Source organism: Aotus nancymaae, unplaced genomic scaffold, assembly GCF_030222135.1.
Source record: "Aotus nancymaae isolate 86718 unplaced genomic scaffold, 86718_ANA_hifiasm-v0.15.2.pri h1tg000031l, whole genome shotgun sequence".
Classification (NCBI taxonomy): domain Eukaryota; kingdom Metazoa; phylum Chordata; class Mammalia; order Primates; family Aotidae; genus Aotus; species Aotus nancymaae.
The window spans coordinates 985,042-1,007,017 of record NW_026988444.1 but is presented as its reverse complement, the minus strand read 5'-3'; the positions used below and the strand labels follow the sequence as shown (position 1 = coordinate 1,007,017).

The 21,976-nt window shown below is 49.8% G+C and overlaps 1 protein-coding gene across 9 annotated transcripts in view; it reads right to left on the bottom strand.

The window, feature by feature from the left end:
* The window catches only part of AGAP1 (ArfGAP with GTPase domain, ankyrin repeat and PH domain 1), a 631,299-nt gene that overhangs the window by 413,307 nt on the left and 196,016 nt on the right, over positions 1-21,976 (bottom strand). For 5 of the 9 annotated variants that reach the window (XM_064383377.1, XM_064383379.1, XM_064383381.1 and 2 more), the window contains exons 2-4: positions 10,590-10,648; positions 1,886-1,973; positions 1,146-1,157 (exon numbers count right to left, since the gene is read on the bottom strand). In XM_064383377.1, the coding sequence (XP_064239447.1) occupies positions 1,146-1,157; positions 1,886-1,973; positions 10,590-10,648 (159 nt within the window). The remainder of the gene's footprint in view (positions 1-1,145; positions 1,158-1,885; positions 1,974-10,589; positions 10,649-21,976) is intronic. The other 4 variants (XM_064383385.1, XM_064383378.1, XM_064383380.1 and 1 more) reach the window with 1 other exon arrangement.

Here is a 21,976-nt window from a genome sequence, read left to right as displayed (position 1 = left end):
TAGTGATCAGTTTAGGTCATCCCACGGGGGCAATCCTTCCTTTTATGTATAAACATTCAAGAGAAATGCCTTGCTGTTAGTGAAAATATAAGGGTCAATTATGCATTGCAAAGATGTCACAGTTGGGCCCAAATATGATGGAACACACTGTAAACACCCAAAAGGAAAACAGCAAAAAGCCGCAAAAATGACCAAAAAGCAATATAACAGAAAGGCCACCATAAGTGAGTCGTGGTCCTTGTTCTTACTGCAGAGACCCGGGGCCTCCAGCACCGCCCCGCCAGACACCCAGACCCCAGGGCCAGAGACAGCCAGAGCAACAGCAACAAAACCAGGGCCCGACCCACGTAACTTCCTGTGATCCCAGGTTGAAATCCACAGAGTTGCAGGGGCCTGAAGGCAGCTTTACTTGGAAAAGGTGATTATTTCACTTGCAGGTGAGTTAACCTCTGTATAACCTCTACAATAGCTAGCCCCGAGAGGTAAGTGGAAAACCCAAGGGAACTCCTCTAGAAGATTCCCTAGGTGTCATCAGCTGGCTGTGGCTAAAATTCACACTCGGACACAAAGGAGCAAATAAAAGTCATCACAAGCCAGGGACAGTGCCCAGGAAAGGAGCTGGAAAGACAGGGGGCAAAATGCTACCTGTTCTCGTTTCTCCAAATCATGCCATTTTCTAGCATCTGTATGTATTTCTCAGTGGACAGGGAAGCTTTCTCTTATTGATCCCCCACATACGAGCCTTCATTTATTTTCACCTCTCACCTTCCTACATCATCATTTCAGTATGAAAGGTCTCTTCCTGATGCACGAGGTGTTTATGACCGGTTGCAAAATTCTGCAGAACACTGGCAGAGCCCCAGGCCACTTCCATACTTTTCTGAACAGTACCACAGTATTCAGGACAAGAGTTAAACGCCAGGACAGGTGTTACAGGAAACAGGTGAAGCTACTTGGGACTACTGCTAAGAAGACAACTAAGGGACAAAACAGGGTGGAATGTTCAACTGAAAAAAAAGATCAAATGAAACAAAATAGGATGGAACACAGAACAAGGAGGGAAGGGAACGCTACGGTACAGAGTGGTGCCTTTCCTCTCTCTCCAAAACAAGACAAGCGCTGCCATGAAGAAAATGAATAGTTACCTGCATCCATATCTGCAAAGAATGGAACAGCCAGTAAGAAAAAGAAGGAACCAGAAATTCAGTGTCTCAGAGTTGGATTTAACAAGGTTACACGGAGAGAAAATTTAATTTAGAAAACTGCTTGTCAACTACACCTTCATTAAGGGACACGGGGGCTAAATGCTTTCCTACCATTACCATCATCGTATTTAAGGCAAAAAATAAAATATGGACATGTTAACTGAAGAAGTAAATGCCTAATGGCAAAAAAAAAATCTTACTCTCATGCAAAATGATTATTAAATGTTTATAATACAATATAAGGGAGAAACATAAACATATGGTGGTGGTAATCTGAACATCTCATCCAGAAAGGCTCTATCTATGACTAAGGAACATTACATACAAATTATGTATAAATTCAATATCCAGATCACAGAAATGTCCAGTCAATATTTAAAGGAGTAACAATGGATAAAAAGGACACTGGATTAAAAGGACATTTGAAAGGACAGAACAATTAGGTAATAAATTCAACGGCATTTCATGGTTCTACTGTGCCATTCCAAATACCGAAGTGAATACAATGGCTCTGCTAAAAATACTACTGAAGATACCACATACTTAAGGATTTTTACTGCTTGGTATGTTTTATTGCTTTCTTGACCTGTGATACATCAAAGTCACGTTTGAAATATGCTAAAGAAAAGTTTTTTAAAAACTACATTCTTAAGCCTGCAACTGCCTGCCAAGCAGCATACCTTCCGGAGACTCCTCCTGGACATACGTGCCCGTCAGGTACCGGTGCACCAGGGCCGACTTGCCACTGGCCAAGTTACCCACAATTCCCTGAAACAGAAACAGACGTCCGTTAAGCAGAATCCAATCGCTCTATTTGGCATTTTGCAAACACAAAGAGGCTAAAATAGACAGGAGGCCTATACACAAACATAACCAAGCACTGGCTGGAGGGCCAAAACCGAGCTCGTTCAGTACTCCTGTGGAATAAAAGGGAGTCCAGCGCCCTTAATTAACATCTCACGTTCCCATCTGCCTCAGCAGCTGCCATGGCATCAGCAGTGCTGGCAGAAACACTGGTTTGGCATTCTTCCAGAAAACAAGCACATGGTTTACATCAGGGCTGTGTTCCTTGAGTTAGCCCGCTGGCATCTACCGTGCACCCTCCGGAGACTGGGAACAGTGGCAGTCAGGTGGCATCCAAGGGCAGTGCTGAGTGACGTGGGGAGAGTGGGAAGACCAGTGCACGGCAGCGTCTCTAGGGATGAGTCCAGGGTAGACCTGGGGGCAGGACAGCAGGAGCAGAAAAGAGCAGTCTCGGGGAGACCCGGGGGTGGAGGATCAAGGCAGTGGCTGGCCACACAGGCGAGGAGGGCACACACCTGCCTCCCAGACATAAGACCCACCACGGCATCTCCGAGAAAAAGGGGACGCTGCTGGGACTGCTGGGAGAGAGAGCAAAGGTGCTTGCTTGTGCTGGATTAGAAGGCGACCCTCAGGAGTGAGGCTGACATGAGGGCCTCTGTCCTAGCGGTATCCTGGTGGCAAGGCTGACCCTCCAGGGGCTTCTTCAGAGGAAGCCTCCAAGCAGTGGACACACCTGGCCTCCAAGCCTCCAAGCAGGCCAGTCCCGCAGGAAGCCTCCCCTTCCCTGTGCTTGGGAGCTGCATACCTCCTCCCAACAGCCTTCTCTAGGAAGCTGCTCATCAAAAATCTCCTGCATTTCCATCTTTTCCTCCCCCACTAGAACATCGCTAGTGATCAAATTTAAGCATGATCAAACTGATTCCTTAAAAGGCCCAAAACATCACAAGGGACCCACCCCTGGGCACAGGTGCCCATTAAGGCCACCTGCCATTACCCGAGCTGGGACTCAGCCCCGCCTGCTCTTGGTTCCACTTGTTGGTTTTTGAGATGGAGTTTCGCTCTTGTCGCCCAGGCTGGAGTGCAGTGGGGCAATCTCAGCTCACTGCAACCTCTGCCTCCTGAGTTCAAGCGATTCTCCTGCCTTAGCCTCCCAAGTAGCTGGGATTACCGGCAGCCACCACCCCACCCAGCTAATTTTGTATTTTTAGTAGAGATGGGGTTTCTCCATGTTGGTCAGGCTGGTCTCAGCCTCCCAAAGTGCTGGGATTACAGGCGTGAGCCACTGCACCTGGCCGGTTCCCCTTCCTGACCTCCCTCCTGCCTCCACTCAAATTATCTGAGGCTCTGGCCAGTAGGTCACCCAGAACTTCCATTTCAAAGCCACTAGTCTTTCTCACTCATCACAGGCAGCTGCTGCTAAGACACTCTCTTCCAACTCTAATGCCGGCTTCCACCTCTACCTCCCTCCCAGCTCTGTGGGCTCTGCCTCCATCCTCCGGGACACACTGAGGCTCTCCAGGGCTCCACCCCACACCTCCAGCTGATCCTCCAACTCTATATGTCCCCACGTGTGCCTGTTCACATCCAACCTTCTCTGAGTGAGTTGTGACTCCATTTAACAGGAGACACCCTGTAGACTCTGGAATCGTAGCTCACTGATGGAAGGTTGGATGTGGGGGAAAAAAAGCTGCCTATTCCAAAACCACATTCCCTGGCCACTGTCCAGCCCAGCTCCAGGCACCCCTACTCAGCCCCTATCGGAACTAGGCCAGGGCTTTATGTATATATCCGTACACCACCTACGCAGTACTTGCGCCTTGACAGGTCCACACCTCGCCTCTCCCTCCCAGGCTGCTCATCAGCTTCTGAGGCCACATCATACCCTGCCTCTCAAACCAGAGAGCTGGAGGCCACCTCTGGCTCCCAATGGCCAGAAGTCAGGGAGTCCGTCCCTCCTAGCACCTGACTACCACCTCAGTGTGGACTCTTCGGTGTGCACGGATTGAGGAGGCAGCCTCCAGGGCCTCGCCCTGCCTGTGAGCACCTGCTTTCACCCCGAAAACACTTGAGAGATTCTTGGAAACTGACCACGAGAAAATGGTACTCCTTTATTTCACAAGTCCTGGGAGATGCCTGCTGCCTGGAGGCCACACTCCAAACATTTTGGGAACAAACTATCTCCCTCCAAATCCTCACACACAACTTTGCTGTCAGCCAATGGGCACAGCAGGTCTGTGAACGTGCCACAAGAACACTTCCCTGCTCCTGTTACCTGAGCACCCCCTCTCTCACCTCACAAGCGCTTCACTTTCACTTGGGAAGGCTTCCCTACTTCCCCTCCCCAACCCCCATAGGGCCTTGAAGGTGGCTGGTGATGCCCTGGGCTCCACCACCCACTATACTTAGGACCCTGAAGGCCAAGATCTCAGTTTCCAGATACAGGCAAAGACACCAGTTCCCAATCTGTACACTTGTCACAATTCCTGGCCCCAGCAGAGGCCTGGTAAACAAAGGATGGGTGGGTGGATAGATGGATGGCAAGAAAAAAGAATGGGAAGAAGGAAGGAGAGGTGGAAAGAAAGAGGAGAGAAGAAGGGAGGAGAGACAGGAAGGAGGAAGGAACACTGGTAAAGTAAATGATGAGGCCAACAGCTATTAAGAACAAACACAGAAGAGAGCAAATTTGGCGTAGAGTGTGGAAGGGAAGTTCTCAGTGATTTACAGGCCAGGTAGTGGTCTGCTGTCTGAGTGATGGCTCATGGATCCAAATGTTCTCCTTCACCCAGTCCTTGCTACTTCCACTCTCCATTCATTAGCCAGAGTGGCCTTTCTAAAAAACCCATACCCGGGGCTGGGCACAGTGGCTCACACCTGTAATCCCAGCACTTTGGGAGGCCAAGATGGGCGGATCACGAGGTCAGGAGTTCGAGACCAGCCTGACCAACATGGTGAAACCCCGTCTCTACTAAAATACAAAAAATTAGCTGGGCATGGTGGGGAGTGCCTGTAATACCAGCTACTCAGGAGGCTGAGGTAGAAGAATCGCTTGAACCCGGGAGGCAGAGGTTGCAGTGAGCCAAGATCACACCACTGCACTCCAAGATCGCACCACTGTACCCCAAAAAAAGAAAAACCTCCAAGATCGCACCCCCTCCCCCACAAAAAAGGAAAAACAAAAAAACCATCCCCGATCCTGTCCTCTCACACCCCAGCAACAGCCCTCCTGCCTCTCACCTTCCCTCTCCCTGCTCAGCCTTCTAGTCAATCAGCTACCAAGCCACATCCCAACAGGCCTTGCTGTCTCCAGGCAACTAAAGCTTTCCACATCAATCATTCCCCGAAATCTACTCTCACTATCAGTTCAGATGGCACCTCCTCTGAGAAGCCTTCAGCTGTGGTAGAATGTTCGTGCTTCCCCCTCCTACCCTCACCCTCCCAGCCAAACTCTTATGTTAAAATCTAACCCCTAGCTGGGCACAGTGGCTCACGCCTGTAATCCCTGCACTTTGGGAGGCCGTGGCAGGTGAATCACCTGAGGTCAGGAGTTTGAGACCAGCCTAGCAAACACAGTGAAACCCCGTCTTTACTATAAAAAAAAAAAACAACAAAAATTAGCCGGTCATGGTGGCACATGCCTGTAATCCCAGCTACTCGGGAGGCTGAGACAGGAGAATCACTTAAATCTGGGAGGCAGAGGTTACAATGAGCTGTGATCACACCACTGTACTCCAGCCTGGGTGACAGAGCAAGACTGTCTCAAAAAATAAAAACAAAATAAATAAAACTTTTAAAAATAGAAACCTAACCCCCAAGGTGATTGTATTACGAGGTGAGGCAGTCACAGGTGCAGATTATCGCCCTTATAGAAGAGGCCTGGGAAAGACCTCTCACCTCTTCCTCCACATGGGGACAGCAAGAAGATGCCACCTACAAAACAGCAAGCAGGTCCTCAACACATCAAATCTGCAGGTGCCTTGAACTTGGACTTCCCAGCCTCCAGAACTGTGAGCAATACGTTCCTGTTGTTTATAAGCTGCTCAGTTTATGGTATTTTGTTACAGCAGCCCGAAGAGATGAAGACACCTTCCTAATGCCACAGCCTCAACTGGGTGCCTCTCCTCAAAGCTCCCTTAGGCCTCTGCCCCAAGGATCTCTTTCAATGGGAACACATTATTTTGCAAACATCAGTATGTTGATCTGGCTCCTTCCAATGCTGACAACTCCTCAAGGGCAGGCACCCTGTCTTGTCCTGTCTTGTTCTCCGAATCCCTGCGATACACAGAGCCCGAGGCGGACACTCAACAGCCTGGGCGAGTAAAAGAATGAATGAGTGACTGAGTAACTCCAACGCTGGTGAGTATGAATGAGATGCTTGTTACCAAGGCTCAGAGCCAGGCTGCGTGGACAGATTCTAAATAAAGCTGTTTCCCCTCCTAATTCGGCGTACATCTTTTTTACCCTGGGTCTCTATAATCTGAGAATTTCTACCTACTAATTATTCTTTTGCTCAAGGGCACCTGCTGTTCATCAGCTTCATGCTGAGAAAATCCAAAACAGTATGCCACAGAATTAAATTTTTAATTAAAATCAGAGTTTCTCCTTCCCGAGGAAGAAAATGCTCGAAAACCAAACATTGTATGTGCCTCCTCTGCATAGCAACGTTCCTGCCTTCTTCCACCTAACAAGATGGGCGAAGATTAAGCTCACCCCTTAGGGGAACAAAGGCAATCAATCTCGGGGTGGAGTGGGAAGGAGTTTTGTTTGGCTGGAGCAGCCATCTCACAGACTGCCTTATATTCACACATGATGGCATTATCTTAATTTGAAACACTGGTTGAAATGAACAGCTGATGGTGAAAGGAAAATAAAAAAAGGGGTAAAAATGCCCTTTCCCACCAGTGCCGCACGCCACCCGTGAAGCTTTTGGAGCGGCTGCTCGAAGTAAACCAAGATGGAGGAAATCAATCCAGAGCGAGCCAAAAAGCCACGTGTGGAGGAATCCGGCGTCTTGAAAATTACAGAATTACGTACTTAAGGCAGGAAGAGGTCGCTGCTGTCAACCCTGCAGGGTCTGTGCAGGGCCATGAAGTGTGTCGGAGCCCCGTGCTCGGTCCTTCATATTACAAGGCCAAAGGGAACATGTGTCTTTCTAAACTGATTCTCCAGCATTCTGCACTTCACCACTTACCTGCCAACCCTGAGATTTGCTGAAAAGGAAATCGAGGCTTTTAGTAAAAATCCCAGTTGCTGTTCAATGAACACACACTAATAGGATGTGAGGGGCTGGGGACTGAGGTCCCCCTGCACACACAAGATGTCCAGGGCATATCTGCCTTCCTCCCCACCGACAGAAGCATCAAGCCTTTGCTGCTGGGCACATATCTGTAGCCAGCAGCGGTTGGATCCTCTGCAGCACCAAAAGCAACCAGTCATGGATGATCTGACCACAGCACAACTTCAGAAAACATAAGCCTGGGCGCGGTGGCTCACACCTGTCATCCCAGCACTTTGGGAGCCCAAGGCAGGCAGATGACTCGAAGTCAGGGGTTTGAGACCAGCCTGGCCAACATGGTAAAATCTCGTCTCTACTAAAAATACAAAAATTAGCCAGATGTGGTGGCGGGCGCCTGGCATCCCAGCTATTCGGGAGGCTGACACACGAGAACCACTTGAACCTGGGAGGCAGGGGTCGCAGTGAGCCAACATGGTGCCTTTGCACTCCAGCCTGGGTAATAGAGTGAGACACTGTCACAAATGAAGAGAGAAGAGAGAAGAGAGAAGAGAAGGCAAGGCATGGTACTACCACTCTTGAGAAGAAAGTGAACATTGAATTTTTTTCTCTGACAGATTCCAAAAGATTTATAGCAAAATGTTACATAAAGAACCTATTGGAGGCTTGCCATGACATCATGTCACTGCCGCGTTTGCGAGGCAGGGGCTGGGTTCCTGAGGCGCTGACCTAAAGGGCCACCTGTCCTGGGGGGAGCTGCACTAGGAGGAGAACAATGGAAGCCCTGTGGGTACTTGAAGGCTGCCTTGGGGAACAGAGCAGCGCTTTCTTCAGACCCTGAGCACCCCTCAGCACACAGGGAGTCTTGCGGGTGCCGATGAGGACCGGCTCTGCTGATGCCACCACAGGAGGGCACTTGGGCTAGAGCAGAGCTGGAGGGCCTGCCAGGGTCTCGTCCATCCACACTCGGGCCAGGGCCGGGACCTTTCTGAGAACTGTAGAATCAACAGCATGGAAGTCCACTGCATCAGCAAACTGAAGCAAGTCCATTTCAGAACGACACTAAATGCACGGTCTCAAGTGCAACTGTCTCCTCCACCTCCGGGCAGATATTCAAGAAAATCACATGCTTTCAAAATACCAGCAGAGCATAAGTTTTTGGTAGTAAGCATCCTTGGTGGTGGGCTGGTATGAGCACGTGGGCCCTCTCTGATCCTGCAACACCTTGAACTGCCAAGTCAGGTAGTTCCATACTTGACGGTCGGTTCGTCTGTACTGCTGGCACTAGGGTGGCCGCTGGCCCTGTGTGGCTATTTCAATTTAAATGAACTAGAATCAGACTTAAATGCAGCTCCTTGATGGCACTGGTCACATTTCAATCACTCAACAACCACACGGGGCCAGCTGCGACCGCACTGAGCAGTGCAGACACAGGTTTTTACTGTCGAGAAAGTTCTATCAGGCAGTGAGGTGGTGGAAGCACCAACTCCAGGTTCAAACCTCAGCTCCACCACTTACTCACTGCAGCTCCTTGGGCAGGTTATTCACATCTCTGAGCCTCAGTTTCCTCATCTGTGAAATGGGGATAACCATACCTACCCCTCCCCATGGGGCAGTTGTCAGGATTAAGTAATTTTGTAAAGCGCTTAGAACACGACCCACGCAGAGCCAGCGCTGTATTCACACCATCACCGCCAGTAAAGCACCATGCCTGCTGCTCCGTGCCCATCACAGAACCCGAATGGCAGCGACTGTCTTAATGGGGAGTCACTGAAACGGGGGGATTGTTCTGAAAATCTCCTGGTAAGCATTGCCAAGCCTGTGCCATTCATGCAACGCCTATTTCCTGGATGGCTTCTCTCGGCTTAAGACACCCCGCTGGTGCCGCAGTGACAAAGCACACAAAAGGCAGCTGTTTCCTGGCTGGTACCGCGAACCCAGGCTTCCGAGACAGGCGCTGGGGCTGAGACGCTTTGTCTCCCCTGGGCAGGCACTGCAGAGACAGCCCAGACACCTTCAGGGAGGAACGGGGAGGGGGACAGACACCGGGAAGGAGATGGCCCAGTCGATGACACCCTGCGGTCACAGTGGGGACGGGTGTGTCAGACGCCAACGAGAGAGAGAGGGCACAGTGACCACAGGGCCTTCCCATCTCAGGGCACCTCCCAAGCGTGTACTTCATTCCCTAAGTTTAAAAACGCAGATTCTTCCTGGTGACAAAGGTCACATATGCTCTCTTCAAAGCCCTAGAAGGTCTTCGTCGCTCACGAGAGACTGAAAGGGTCCTGTCCCCTGGCCCTTGTCCTGTCCTCCAAGCACCCAGTGAGTTTGGGTCAGTGGGGAGGAGTCCACGGGCCACAGGGGGTATGGTGCCATCCATAGAAATGCAGAGAACAGAGACACTAGGCAGGCCCAGGCTGCAGTCTGCAGAACAGCAGGAGTTTACCTGCCTTCCTTTCACGGTCAGAGTCAAATTAGAACATACACACACGCATATGGAAATTAGACATATATACACATACATACATACATAAACATACACATACACACATACACACAAATGCCACATATATCACGACAAAGAACATGATTGTTTCAAAGTTAGACTTGCCCCTTCCTTCCATCCTATGGTGGGTGGTTCCGAGAGGGGAGCAGCTGGAAAGGGCGGCTGCAATGGACCACTTTTTACATAAGCCAATTTTAAGCTTTAGATAATTTCACCGAAAGGGCAAAGTTCGTAACAGAAGACAAAACTGTTAATTTCATGCCAATACTTGCTCACAGGGTAGATAAGTCACATTTAAAAAATGATGAATACCAAAGCGTGGTGACTCATTATAGAAACCTTCTATGACACCCTGCAAAGGACAAATAAACCCACAGGGGGGTGTGTGTGTGTGTGTGGGAGAGAAACTGAACGACACCAGGTCACACACACACACACACACACACACAACCAGTTCACATACCTGGTCACACTGGGTGACCAGGTGTGTCCCATCAGCCCACCAGGATGGATGGATGGACACACACACACACACACACGATGTAAAAGACGGGATATGATGGTGGCCTCTGCCCTGCAAAGGAGATGCCGCCCTGGCTGGGTGGCTGTCATGGCTGTTTCAGATTCACTCAGGGCTCTAGTTCCCAGCTATCAACTACACCTGGCCCTTCCCAGGAACACACCCAGAGTCACAATGCTACTCTGGGCCCCAAGAGATGACCAGTTGCCTGGATTCAAATGCAGGCTCAGCTCAGGTGTGCACAGTCACATCTGCCTCTTGTAGAGCCCCTCCCTTCCCACAGGTGACAAATGACAGCTGCCAGGGCCAGAAGGAACCACTCACCACTTTGAGCTCCGGGACAGATCGACTCAGCGTCCATTCCTGGCTGTTCACAAAGGCATCTGAAAAACAGGAGGGCACGCAGTCAGACACCACGACTCGCGTAAGGGCCAAGTCAAAATCCCTCCAACGGGCCATTTTCACATCCAAAGGTCACGAAGACGGTGTGGACCAGCCTCCCTGAGTCACTCGCACCCCAGAAAGATGGCAGTTTGTCCCGCTTTGCGACACTCAGCTAGAGGCCAGTTGGGTGTTTCAGCTCCAAGCCTGTGGTTGGTAACACACGCTCTGTCCAGTGACTTTGAAAGTTACTGAAAATCTAACTTCCTGTTTTCCCCCTGCTTAAGCCACAGGCCTTCCTATGGTGGAGCGTGTATCTTCAGACCCTCCTGACTGTGCCGGTTCGCAAGTGTGGAGATACAAGAGGACACGCCTAGCTTTCTGGGAAGTGATTCTGTTAAAGGCAGTCGGTCAGCTTTTGGTTGTCTGCTGTAATAGTCACTTTCTTGAAATCCCATACACATAGAAAAAAGCATGACGACTGAATTTTGAAGATCTAAACAGTCACAACATAAGTTAACATTTTAGTGTTTATAAGTAACGGGTCAGAGCTCAGAAGAAAGATCTGGTGCTAGAATTTTGATCCTCACAAAGACATTAAACACTGAAGACCCAGCCAGGATGGTTTAGACTATGTCAGAAAGACAGGGGGCTCCCACGCTCCATGGCGCTGTGTACAGAGCCCAGCCCTGTGCAGGGGTGCTTGCCCCCACCTCCCCCGCCTGGCCATACATGGTGCACCCACCCGATACAGACAACCCAAACAACCTGGCTTTACCTGCAAGCCGATTTTCCACTTCCCCACACAGGCCATTTCTTATCATAATTGAGACCCCACAACAGTAGTCATGATCTGTCCTGATGGCCTCACGGCAGCTCGGTCAACATAAGTGGAGTGGGCTGGACCAGAGGGAGGCAGCGCATCCCACTGATAGTGAAACAGCTCTTTCGATTCACTTCCAATTTATTTTCCTCCAATGTTGAAACTTATTATGTGTAAGAAGTGACGTGATTCATAAGATGCCAAAAAGTCAAGAAAAACCATCCCTTTCAAAGAGCTGTGTGTTGTGAGGACCACATGGATGCAGGGCTGGAAGACAAGAGCCTGACCCTGTGGATGCTCCACCAAGGGTGACAAAGGAAGGCAAGACTGGCATCTGAAGGAGGCGGGCAAGCCCTGGGGAGCACAACCACCAGGTCATATGCTGGGGAGCACAACTCACCAGGTCACAACGCTGGGGAGCACGTCCCACCAGGTCACACGCTGGAGAAGCATGTCCTACTGGGTCACATGCTGGGGAGCACATCCCACCAGGTCACGTGCTGGGGGAGCACAACCCACCAGGTCACAACGCTGGGGAGCACATCCCACCAGGTCACACACTGGAGGAGCACATTCCACCAGGTCACATGCTGGAGAAGCATGTCCTACTGGGTCACATGCTGGGGAGCATGTCCCACCAGGTCACATGCTGGAGGAGCACATCTCACCAGGTCACAACGCTGGGGAGCACGTCCCACCAGATCACATGATGGGGAGCACAACCACCAGGTCATATGTTGGGGAGCACAACCCACCAGGTCACAACGCTGGGGAGCACATTCCACCAGGTCACAACGCTGGAGAAGCATGTCCTACTGGGTCACATGCTGGGGAGCACGTCCCACCAGGTCACACGCTGGAGGAGCACATTCCACCAGGTCACAACGCTGGGGAGCACATCCCACCAGGTCACGTGCTGGGGGAGCACAACCCACCAGGTCACAACGCTGGGGAGCACATCCCACCAGGTCACACACTGGAGGAGTACATTCCACCAGGTCACCTGCTGGAGAAGCATGTCCTACTGGGTCACACACTAGGGAGTGCATCCCACCAGGTCACACACTATGGAGCACATTCCACCAGGTCACAGATGGGAGGCGTGTCCCACCAGGTCACACAGTAGGGAGCACAACCCATCAGGTCACATGCTGGGGAGCACACCCCACTGGGACACGCTGAGGAGCATAACCCACAAGGTCACACGATGGGATGGGGGGCGCAAACTGTGCAGCAAACCAGATGCCACAGGCCCTATAATGACAGCGTTAAGGGTCTCCAGATGCCGAGTGAGACGTCCCATCAGAGGAACACTCCCTGCTTCAGGAAAGGATGGTCAGGTAGATCAGGAGGAGATCTGAGTGATCTCCAGAGGGCAGGTGAAAGCCTGAATAGACTGGTGTTGAACAGCAGAGACTTTTGGGGCATGAAATGCCTGTCCAGCTGGCAGAGCGGGCTGGCAGAGCGGGCAGGCAGAGCCCATCTGCAGGAGCTCAGGAGGAAAGCTCAGGAGGCCTGAGGAAGAAAATGCCTGGGAGGCAGACTCCTCCCTGCACTGCCTCAAAGACTTCCAGTCACTGCCCCTCTACTCTCCTCCCACTGAAACGGGCACACTGGGGGCTAAACATCAGGGGTGCAAATTGTGATTGTGCATAATTGTACACCCAAACACCCATTCTTTGGCCAGCCAAACCTCACCCCAATACGCTGCAGACGAACATTACCCGTGAAGAGCTGATGCGAAGAACGCATTAGCATGGGCCTGACACCCAACAGGTGCTCAATCAATGGTAACTAATTCTGCCTTCACATCATCAGTGAGCAGCATTGCCAGTTAAGTTCCAAAACACTTATTTCTGTTATCAACGGCTCTCGCAGAAAAATGGGAATGTGGCCTCACAGGATCTGCAGGGTGACCCCAGTGGTCCACAGATGATGACTCCAAATGCATGCACCCATAGTGTCCAGCTCCTCAGAACGTCACCCTGTGGCTGCACTGTAACAAAGCACTATTACTATAACACAGCCTGGGTAAGTAACTGTGGCTATATCCACATAATGGAATACTTAAGCCAATAATTGAGGCTCAACATTCTGCAGTGGAGACCCCCAAGGTCCCCAGGCTATTACCAAGTGATGACAGACAGGTGTGATACAGAGACGGCTAGGATCCTCACCGATGCATTTCTAAAAAGTGTATGGAGGGGGGCGGTCAGAGGTGCAAAATATGCATATGCTTGTCAAGTTAAAATTTCAAACGTAACAGGCACTGATTTAGGGTTAGGAACTAGATGGCTGAAGTCAAGGGTGATGAGATGATCTTCCTTTCATTGTGCTGGCACCTTTTAAATTTTATTCCATTTGGCATGTAAGACATTAAATCGTGAAGTTTTAAAATGATCTGCAATAGTAAAACAAAGACGGTGAAGTGTGAATTAAAAGGAGCTCTATTCATCAATGCACTGCTGATTTTTCAATACAAACCACCATAAGATGAAGTTTCTAACAATAAATATAAAATATCCATTATAAATTAAGCAGTGCTCCATTAAACAAGGATGCATAATTATATAAACACTGGAACAATGTGAGGCATCTTTTTACTTGCAAATACATCCTCACTTGGGAATGTGTCTGTGGCAACAAGAGTAAAAAAACAGATGCTTGACTCAATTGCCAAAAATCTTCATCTTCCATTAAAAAACATTTATTTAAAAAATTTTCTTCACCTCCCTCACTGCCCAGTCAAAATGAAATGTTGCCTCACACAAGGCTAAATGAAAATTAACAAAAGATTCTGTGAAAGCCATACATACAAAATAGTCCTTTCTCCCACTCCACTAGGGCAACCTATCTGTGGGCTGGACACTGCTGGCATGGAATTGTTCATCACGCAGCAGGTGGGGTTGAGGAGGGGCGGGGCAGGGTCCAGGACAGCTGCTCCGCCTCCTTCCAAGGTCAGAGGTACAGGAACACTGGAAGGATAAACATGCTTCAGGGAAACACACCCCTTCCAAGGTCAGAGGCACAGGAACACTGGAAGGATAAACATTCTTCAGGGAAACACACCCAGGCACGTGCGCACTGAGTATGTGGATGCACATCTGGACATGTGCACACCTGTGTTTCTGGACCAGCCAGAATGCAGTGACACAGAGGACGTAGCTCGTTCTCAGAAGTGTCTTGGCCTGGCACAGTGGCTCATGCCTGTAATCCCAGCACTTTGGGAGGCCAAGGTGGGCGTTCGAGACCAGCCTGGCCAACACGGTGAAATCTTGTCTCTACTAAAGATACAAAAATTAGCGAGGCATGGAGGCACCTGATTGTAATCCCAGCTGCTTGGGAGGCTGAGGCAGGAGAATTGCTCAAACCTGGGAGGCAGAGGCTGCAGCAAGCCAAGATCCTATCATTCCACTTCAGCCTGGGCAATAGTGAGACTCTGTCTCCAAAAAAAAAGTCTCCTTAGTGTTTTATGATTGTAGTTGGTGACAGTAATGTCCTTCCCAAGAGCTCACCAGGTGCTGGGCTCACTGACCACTGCAGCCCTTCAGGACAGGTTCTCCCTGCTGCTGGCCCTGGACAGAGTGGGACATTTAGGAAAGTCTCCCCTGCAGTGCCAGATTCTAAATCCCTCCCTCATTACCTGCTGTGTCCCTCAGAGCCTGCTTGCCCCAGACTCACCTGGGACGCTTAGCAAAGCCAGCCAACAGGTGAGCATCAGCCAGGACTCTGGAAATCACAGCCTTCAAATCGGCGTTTCTTTTTTTTTTTTTTAGCAGGAGTCTCCAGGCTGGAATGCAGTGGCGTGATCTCGGCTCACTGCAACCTCCACCCCTCAGGGTTGAAGCAATTCTTCTGCCTCAGCCTCCCGAGTGGCTGGGACTATAGGCTTGCACCAACACGCCTGGCTAATTTTTGTATTTTTAGTAGAGATGGGGTTTCAACATGTTGGCCAGGATGGTCTAAATCTCCCGACCTCGTGATTCGCCCATCTTGGCCTCCCAAAGTGCTGGGATTACAGGCATGAGCCACCACACCTGGCCTCAAATCAGCATTTCTAACAAGCTCCCTTGCAGAGTTTTGCCCACACTTTATTACTTTCCATCTTCAATTTTTCAAAATTCGCTAAGCGGATGTTACAAGTGCAAAACTCCAAGAGTGGGAATTTCTGAGAAGTGTGAAGACAGAGCATAGGTTGTAATGGGCAGAGAGTGCTGCCGTTACTGAGGCTACAGGCTCCCACCCCGTAACGCAGCCCTCAGAAGTGAGCCCTGCTTCTCCCACCTGGCCCTGCCCAGCCTAGTGTCCATGGGAGAACAAGAGGAAGCAAAGGGAAGTCGGTGTGAGGGGTCAGGGAGCCAGGAGTCATGGGTTTGATGGTGACCTCAGGTAACTTTCTGGTGTCTCAATTTCCTCACCATAAAATAGAAGCATTTCTGGCCAGGCGCTGTGGTTCACGCCTGTAATCCCAGCACTTTGAGAGATTGAAGCGGGTGGATCACCTGAGGACAGGAGTTCAAGACTAGCCTGCAGGCAGAGTGCCTGAAGTCTGGAGTTCGAGACTAGTCTAGCCAACATGATGAAACTCCGTCTCTACTAAAAATACAAAAATTAGCCAGGCTGGTGGTGGGCGCCTGTAATCTCAGCTATCTGGAGGCTGAGGCGGGACTGAACCCAGGAGGCGGAGGTTGTGGAGAGCTGAGATCGCACCACTGCACCCAACTCCTGGAAAGAGTGAGACTCTGTCTCCCCTGCCTCCCAAAAAAGAAAAAAATAAAAGCAATTATCTCCTAAGGGTTCTGTAAGGTTCCAAGGAGACGAGGTAGCCGGATGCCTAGGAAAAGACCCAACTACCCACAGAGGAAGCCCTGCTATTAACTTTGGAGGTGGGATGAAAGAGCAGGGCTTGGCTGAGCGCGCTGGCTCACACCTGTAATCCTGGCACTTTAAGAGGCCGAGGTGGGCGTATCACGAGGTCATAAGATCAAGACCATCCTGGCTAATATGGTGAAACCCTGTCTCAACTAAAAAAAAAATACAAAAAAAAATCAGGGCTTGATGCCCCATTGCCCAGGTGCCAGAGCTGGAGGAAGATGCTCCTGCTGGGAGAGGGGCACACACACACGTTACCTGAACTCCCTGCTGCGCTGGAGGCACAAAAGGAGCAGCACACGGCCTGCCAAGTCCTGATGAAGCAACCACACCACAGTGAATGAAAACTGTGGCTCAGGCCAGGCGTGGTGGTTCACACCTGTAATCCCAGCACTTGGGGAGGCTGAGGCAGGCAGATCACTTGAAGCCAGGAGTTCGAAACCAGCCTGGACAACATGATGAAACCCCGTCTCTATTAAAAATATAAAAACTAGCCAGGCAAGGTGGTGTGAGCCTGTAATCCCAGCTACTCCAGAGGCTGAGGCAGGAGAACTGCTTGAATCCGGGAGGTGGAGGTAGCAGTGAGCTGAGATCGCGCCACTGCACTCCAGCCTGAGCGACAGAGCGAGACTCTGTCTCAAAAAAATAAAAACCACCAAGACAATCGTGGCTCACAGTGACCATTAACTCTACATGGAGTAAAAAAATACTAAAAGGCATTACTGGAGTTAGTTTTCACCCCAGGTCAATTGATACTACATAAACCACATGAAATTAGTGTTCTGAAGGTCAAATATGGTTGAACCATGGCAATTTCACAGGGGGTTCAACCTACAGCACGTAGACACACATGAAAAAAGTCACCATCCATGTGATACGACTTCCAACATATACCAGAAATTCCACAGTTGGAAATAAGCCTGGCAAGGCCTCTAGTTGGCCTATCTTAGCATTCTTCCTCAGCAAACAACAGCATCAACGGAACAGGGCCAGGGGACTACGGTAAAGGAGGAGAACTTTCAGAGGACACTGGACCTGAGATGTGGGAGCCCCACCTTCCCGGGCTGCAGGAGCCCAGCGGGAAGGCCAGCTCCTGTCCAGTCCGGCCTCCACTGTGTCCTTCCTCAGGACTTCAGAGCCTTTTGATAAAGGCTCCCCGACATTCATCATTAGACAAGGGACCCAGAACCTCATCTTCATTAAGACAGCCATCAGGCCGGGTGTGGTGGCTCACACCTGTAATCCCAGCACTTTGGGAGGCCAAGGCGGGCGGATCACCTGAGGTCAGGAGTTTGAGACCAGCCTGACCAACATGGAGAAACCCCATCTCTACAAAAAATACAAAATTAGCCAGGTGTGGTGGTGCATGCCTGTAGGGCCAACTACTTGGGAGGCTGAGGCAGCAAGAATCGCTTGAACCCAGGAGGTCGAAGTTGTAGTGAGCCGAGACTGTGCCATTGCATTCCAGCCTGGGTGACAGAGTGAGACTCCGTCTCCAAAAACAAAAAAGATAGCCATCGTCTGGCAGGTGGGCTTATTCCCCATCAGAGATATGGACTCCAATTTCCTCCTTCCAGTTATCAACTAGAAGCACAGCATGCAGCCAATATTAGAATGACATGATGGTTTCCTGTATCCCGTTCACCCCCAGCCCAGCCCCCAGTCCTGTTTGGCTCCAGGAACCACAAATACACATTCCAGAAAAAACTCATGAAATTATACACAAGGGTAGAAAAAACCAGGAACCTGAAATTGCAGGTGAGATTTTAAAAACAACCTATTATCTCAGAGATTGGGACATTTCTTTGAAAACCTTAAATTTCACAAGGATTTTTTTAAAGCTATTCTTTTTAGCAACAGAAAAGGAAGGAACATTTATTTTTAGTTTAAAGCAGCTGTCAAGTCCCCAAATATAAAACAAAACAACAATGGAAGAAAGCACATCCAGAGAGAGGAGAGGAGCGTCGGAGGCGGCTGTGGCTGCCGCGGCCGTGTCACTCCTGGTGTCAGTCCTGTGCCGAGGAAGGAAGTGGAGTCCTTAATAGAATAAAGAATCCACTTTAATGCGGCCGGAGAAGAGCCCGCTGCAAACCTGATCAGACATAATCCGCTGATGACTTTCAAACGGAGGACTTAGCAGAAGTTCACCAGCACAGTTTCAACGGTATGATTTAATTTCTTATTTGAAACTCCTTGAATCCCTATAATAAATGAAATAAAACATAAACCCTGGGGATACCAGATTGGTTTCAGGCTTCCCTGGAAGTTCAGGCTCAAAGATCCTTTTCAGCAGCCTCAGGGATCCACAAACAAGACAGTTTCCTACCCTGACATGTCCCGAAAGCATCCCCTGCCCTCGCCATTCGCCAGCTCCTCCCAGGGCAGGGTGATGAACACCCGGCCACCAAGATGCTCTGCAGGCACATCCACGCCATCGCCTGCAATTCCAAGGTTCAGTCCCCTGAGCCCTGAGGTGACCCAGAATCTGTCACAAGGGTTAGGGTTACGGTATTTAACTGGGTCCTCTTTTTGCCAGCCCAAATGGGCTCCAGAAGATTTGCACGTTTTTCACTTCTTAGAGGATGGGATTCATTTTCACTATACATGTATATATATTTTCACTATGTGTTTTGTTTGTTTTATTTATTTTTTTGAGACAGATTATCACTCTGTCGCCCAGGCTGGAGTGCAGTGGCACAATCTTGGCTCACTGCAACCTCTGCCTCCCGAGTTCATGGGATTCTCCTGTCTCAGCTTCTCCAGTAGCTAGGACTACAGGCATGCACTACCATGCCTGGCTAAGTTTTGTATTTTCAGTACAGACAGGGTTTCACCATGTTGCCCAGGCTGGTCTGGAACTCCTGACTTCAAATGATCCACCCACCTTGGCCTCCCAAAGTGCTGGGTACAGGTGTGAGCCACCACACCCGGCCTTATTTTCACTACAGTTTCCTCAAAAGCATTCCTGAGTGTCTCATAATACCCTTGGCTTCAGAATCACGGAGTTCCCCGAGAATGCCCTTGTGGGAGTGTAAAGCACTACTTAAAGAATTCATGTTTGAGAGAAGCAAAGCAGAGGGCGTGAGGATTTGAAAGTGAAATGGCAAGGAAGAAAATTCCCCTTTCCTTCTTAAGTGTGAAAAGAGGCCCAGGAACAGCCCCGAGGGGCGGAGCACAGCCTACTAGGCTCTCCTGCGCTGCTGGTATTTTTATCTTCTGCATTTCCTTCAGAAGAACTGTGTTTCATTAGCTGAGGTTGCTTCGGAATATTTAACACATAAATAATAACCTGACAGCCCCAAAATCTGTGCCCCAGTGCCACCCAGTTTCCATCTCGCTGTGATAAACCAAGGTGATAATGGGTTTTGTTGCAAGCATCTTCCTAGGACAGGTTTTGGGTCCACGTGCAGTACGGCCTTCTGGCCCAGCTTGTTAACCTAGAGGCTGAGGACAAGCTTGTTCACAGATGCAGCTCAAGCTCCAGAAACAGGCCGTTTCCCCAACACTGAAGTCCCCAAAAGAACCAGCCTCAGTTCGCCTCCAAAATAGATTTTGTGGCCTCCTTGGCACCTCTGGCAAAGCCCCACACCTCACAGTTTGTTGCACAGGGGTCTCACTTCCCTCTTTAATTCCTGAATCTTGCCGGCTTGGTGGAGAGTGCAGACACCCCCACCGCGACGGCTGGCTCTCACGGAGCCTGACTGCTGACGCGGTTGGTGGAGAAGGAATGGCGTGCCCACCCCATGCCTGAAGCACTGTGGCTCTCAAAACCAAAAGCTCTTTTGAGTTGGCATCTCCGAGTGATGATAACCACTTTGGGCATGGAATGCAACCTGGATGTGGTCCTTCACTTTTTGAAGGGCATTTCATGGCCCTAAGAAGTAAATTTCGGCTACAAAATGCTCCATGGGCGTTACAAAGAAGGAGGGAGTATCCAGGATCCCATTTACGGGAGTCACAGAACTCCAGGAGAAAAAAAGTACAATTCAACTTCCGCTATATAGTGAGTTCCAATGTCTTGAAAAGTTGGCAAACACATGAGGCTCTCTATACCAACATAACCCAACCAAAGACACTGTCTCCATCTACAGGCTCAGGGGCCCCCATCACCCTTACCCAGCTCATCCACTGTTCCCACACCTGACTCCCCCCACCAAAGTAAGGGAAAACCAGAAGGGGAAGGGAGGACATGGGGCCGAGTGGGGACTTTCTGCTCAACCTGTTCTTTCCTTTCGGTCCCTCCTGTGCAAGCCTGGGGTGGGGGCAAGTCTGATGCCCATGGCAGTCCAGGCCACCGCCACCTCCTGCCTGCACCACCGATCAGCCACAGGGACGGGCCTCCCCTGTGCTCCTTTCCTCTCTAATCTCCAGACACCTGCCTTCAGGAGCTTGCTAAAAATCCACCCCAGGGTTTTCACACGCTGAGTAGATGTTCAATTTATTCCTGAGCCTCAGTAACTGAGCTTCTATCTAAAGTGGGAAGAACAATAAAAATTTCAAAATTGTGATAGGTGTGATGAACAATTATGCCACCATCAAGCTGCTAGAATAGCAAGAGTCTGAGAAATGACTGTAGGAACACACTGAGTGCCACCACCAGGACGCCAGCTGTCACACTGTGGGAGACGGCCTTCCGCCAGGGGTTCCTGGCACCCCTAAGAAGCGGGAGAACACTGTCACCTTAGTCCAAAGCCAGAATCCTGCATTTCACGTAAGACACAGAATTGTAAACAGATCTCAAGAATGCTTTAAAATATTTTAGCACCTAAAATGAAACTGTGGAGTCCATGAAAGTAAAAATGTTGATGCAGGGATATTTTATGAAAAGGTATGAGTCAGAAAAGGCAAGAGAAAACAAAATCCCAGGTTAAATTCACAGCCATTTTTTTTTCCGAGACCTAAGAGGAGACAGCTATTTGTCTTACTGCAGTTTGGGTAGAGATATCTATTAAAATATCGGTCCCCAACCCTGGGGACATGGACTGGTACCCATCCGTGCCCTGTTAGAAACAGGGTCACGCAGCTGGAGGTGAGTGGCAGGTGAGTGAGCAAAGTGGAGCTTCATTTGTGTTTACAGCTGCTCTCCGTGGCTTGCATTACCTCCTGAGCTCCACTCACATCACTGGCCACATGAGAGTCTCGGAGCGGTGTGAACTCCATTGTGAACCACACATGTGAGGGATCTAGGATGTGTGCTCTTTATGAGAATCTAATGCCTGATGATCTGAGGTGGGACAGTTTCATACAAACCCTCCCCCAATCCCTGGGTCCCTGGAAAAACTGTCTTCCACAAAACCAGTCACCAGTGCCAAAAAAGGTTGGAGACCACTGTATTAAAAGGTAATTTCGACTCTGCGGCTTGGATACCGGTGGTATACAACAGCCACCATGTTTGTTGAAGTTAAGAAGAAGTCGACAGACACAGAACATTTTCCCTGGTTAAAATAAAGAACATAGGAGAGAAGATATTTACAATTCAAATGCTGAGTTTCTGTCACTCCTGGGCTGGATGTAATTGGCCCTGACAGTTTTCATTCCAGAAAGAATTATAAACTCAGTCAGTCAGACTGTTTAATTCATGGTGAAATTAATGCTTATAATAAGGGATGGCTCAATGATAGACAAAAATAAATCC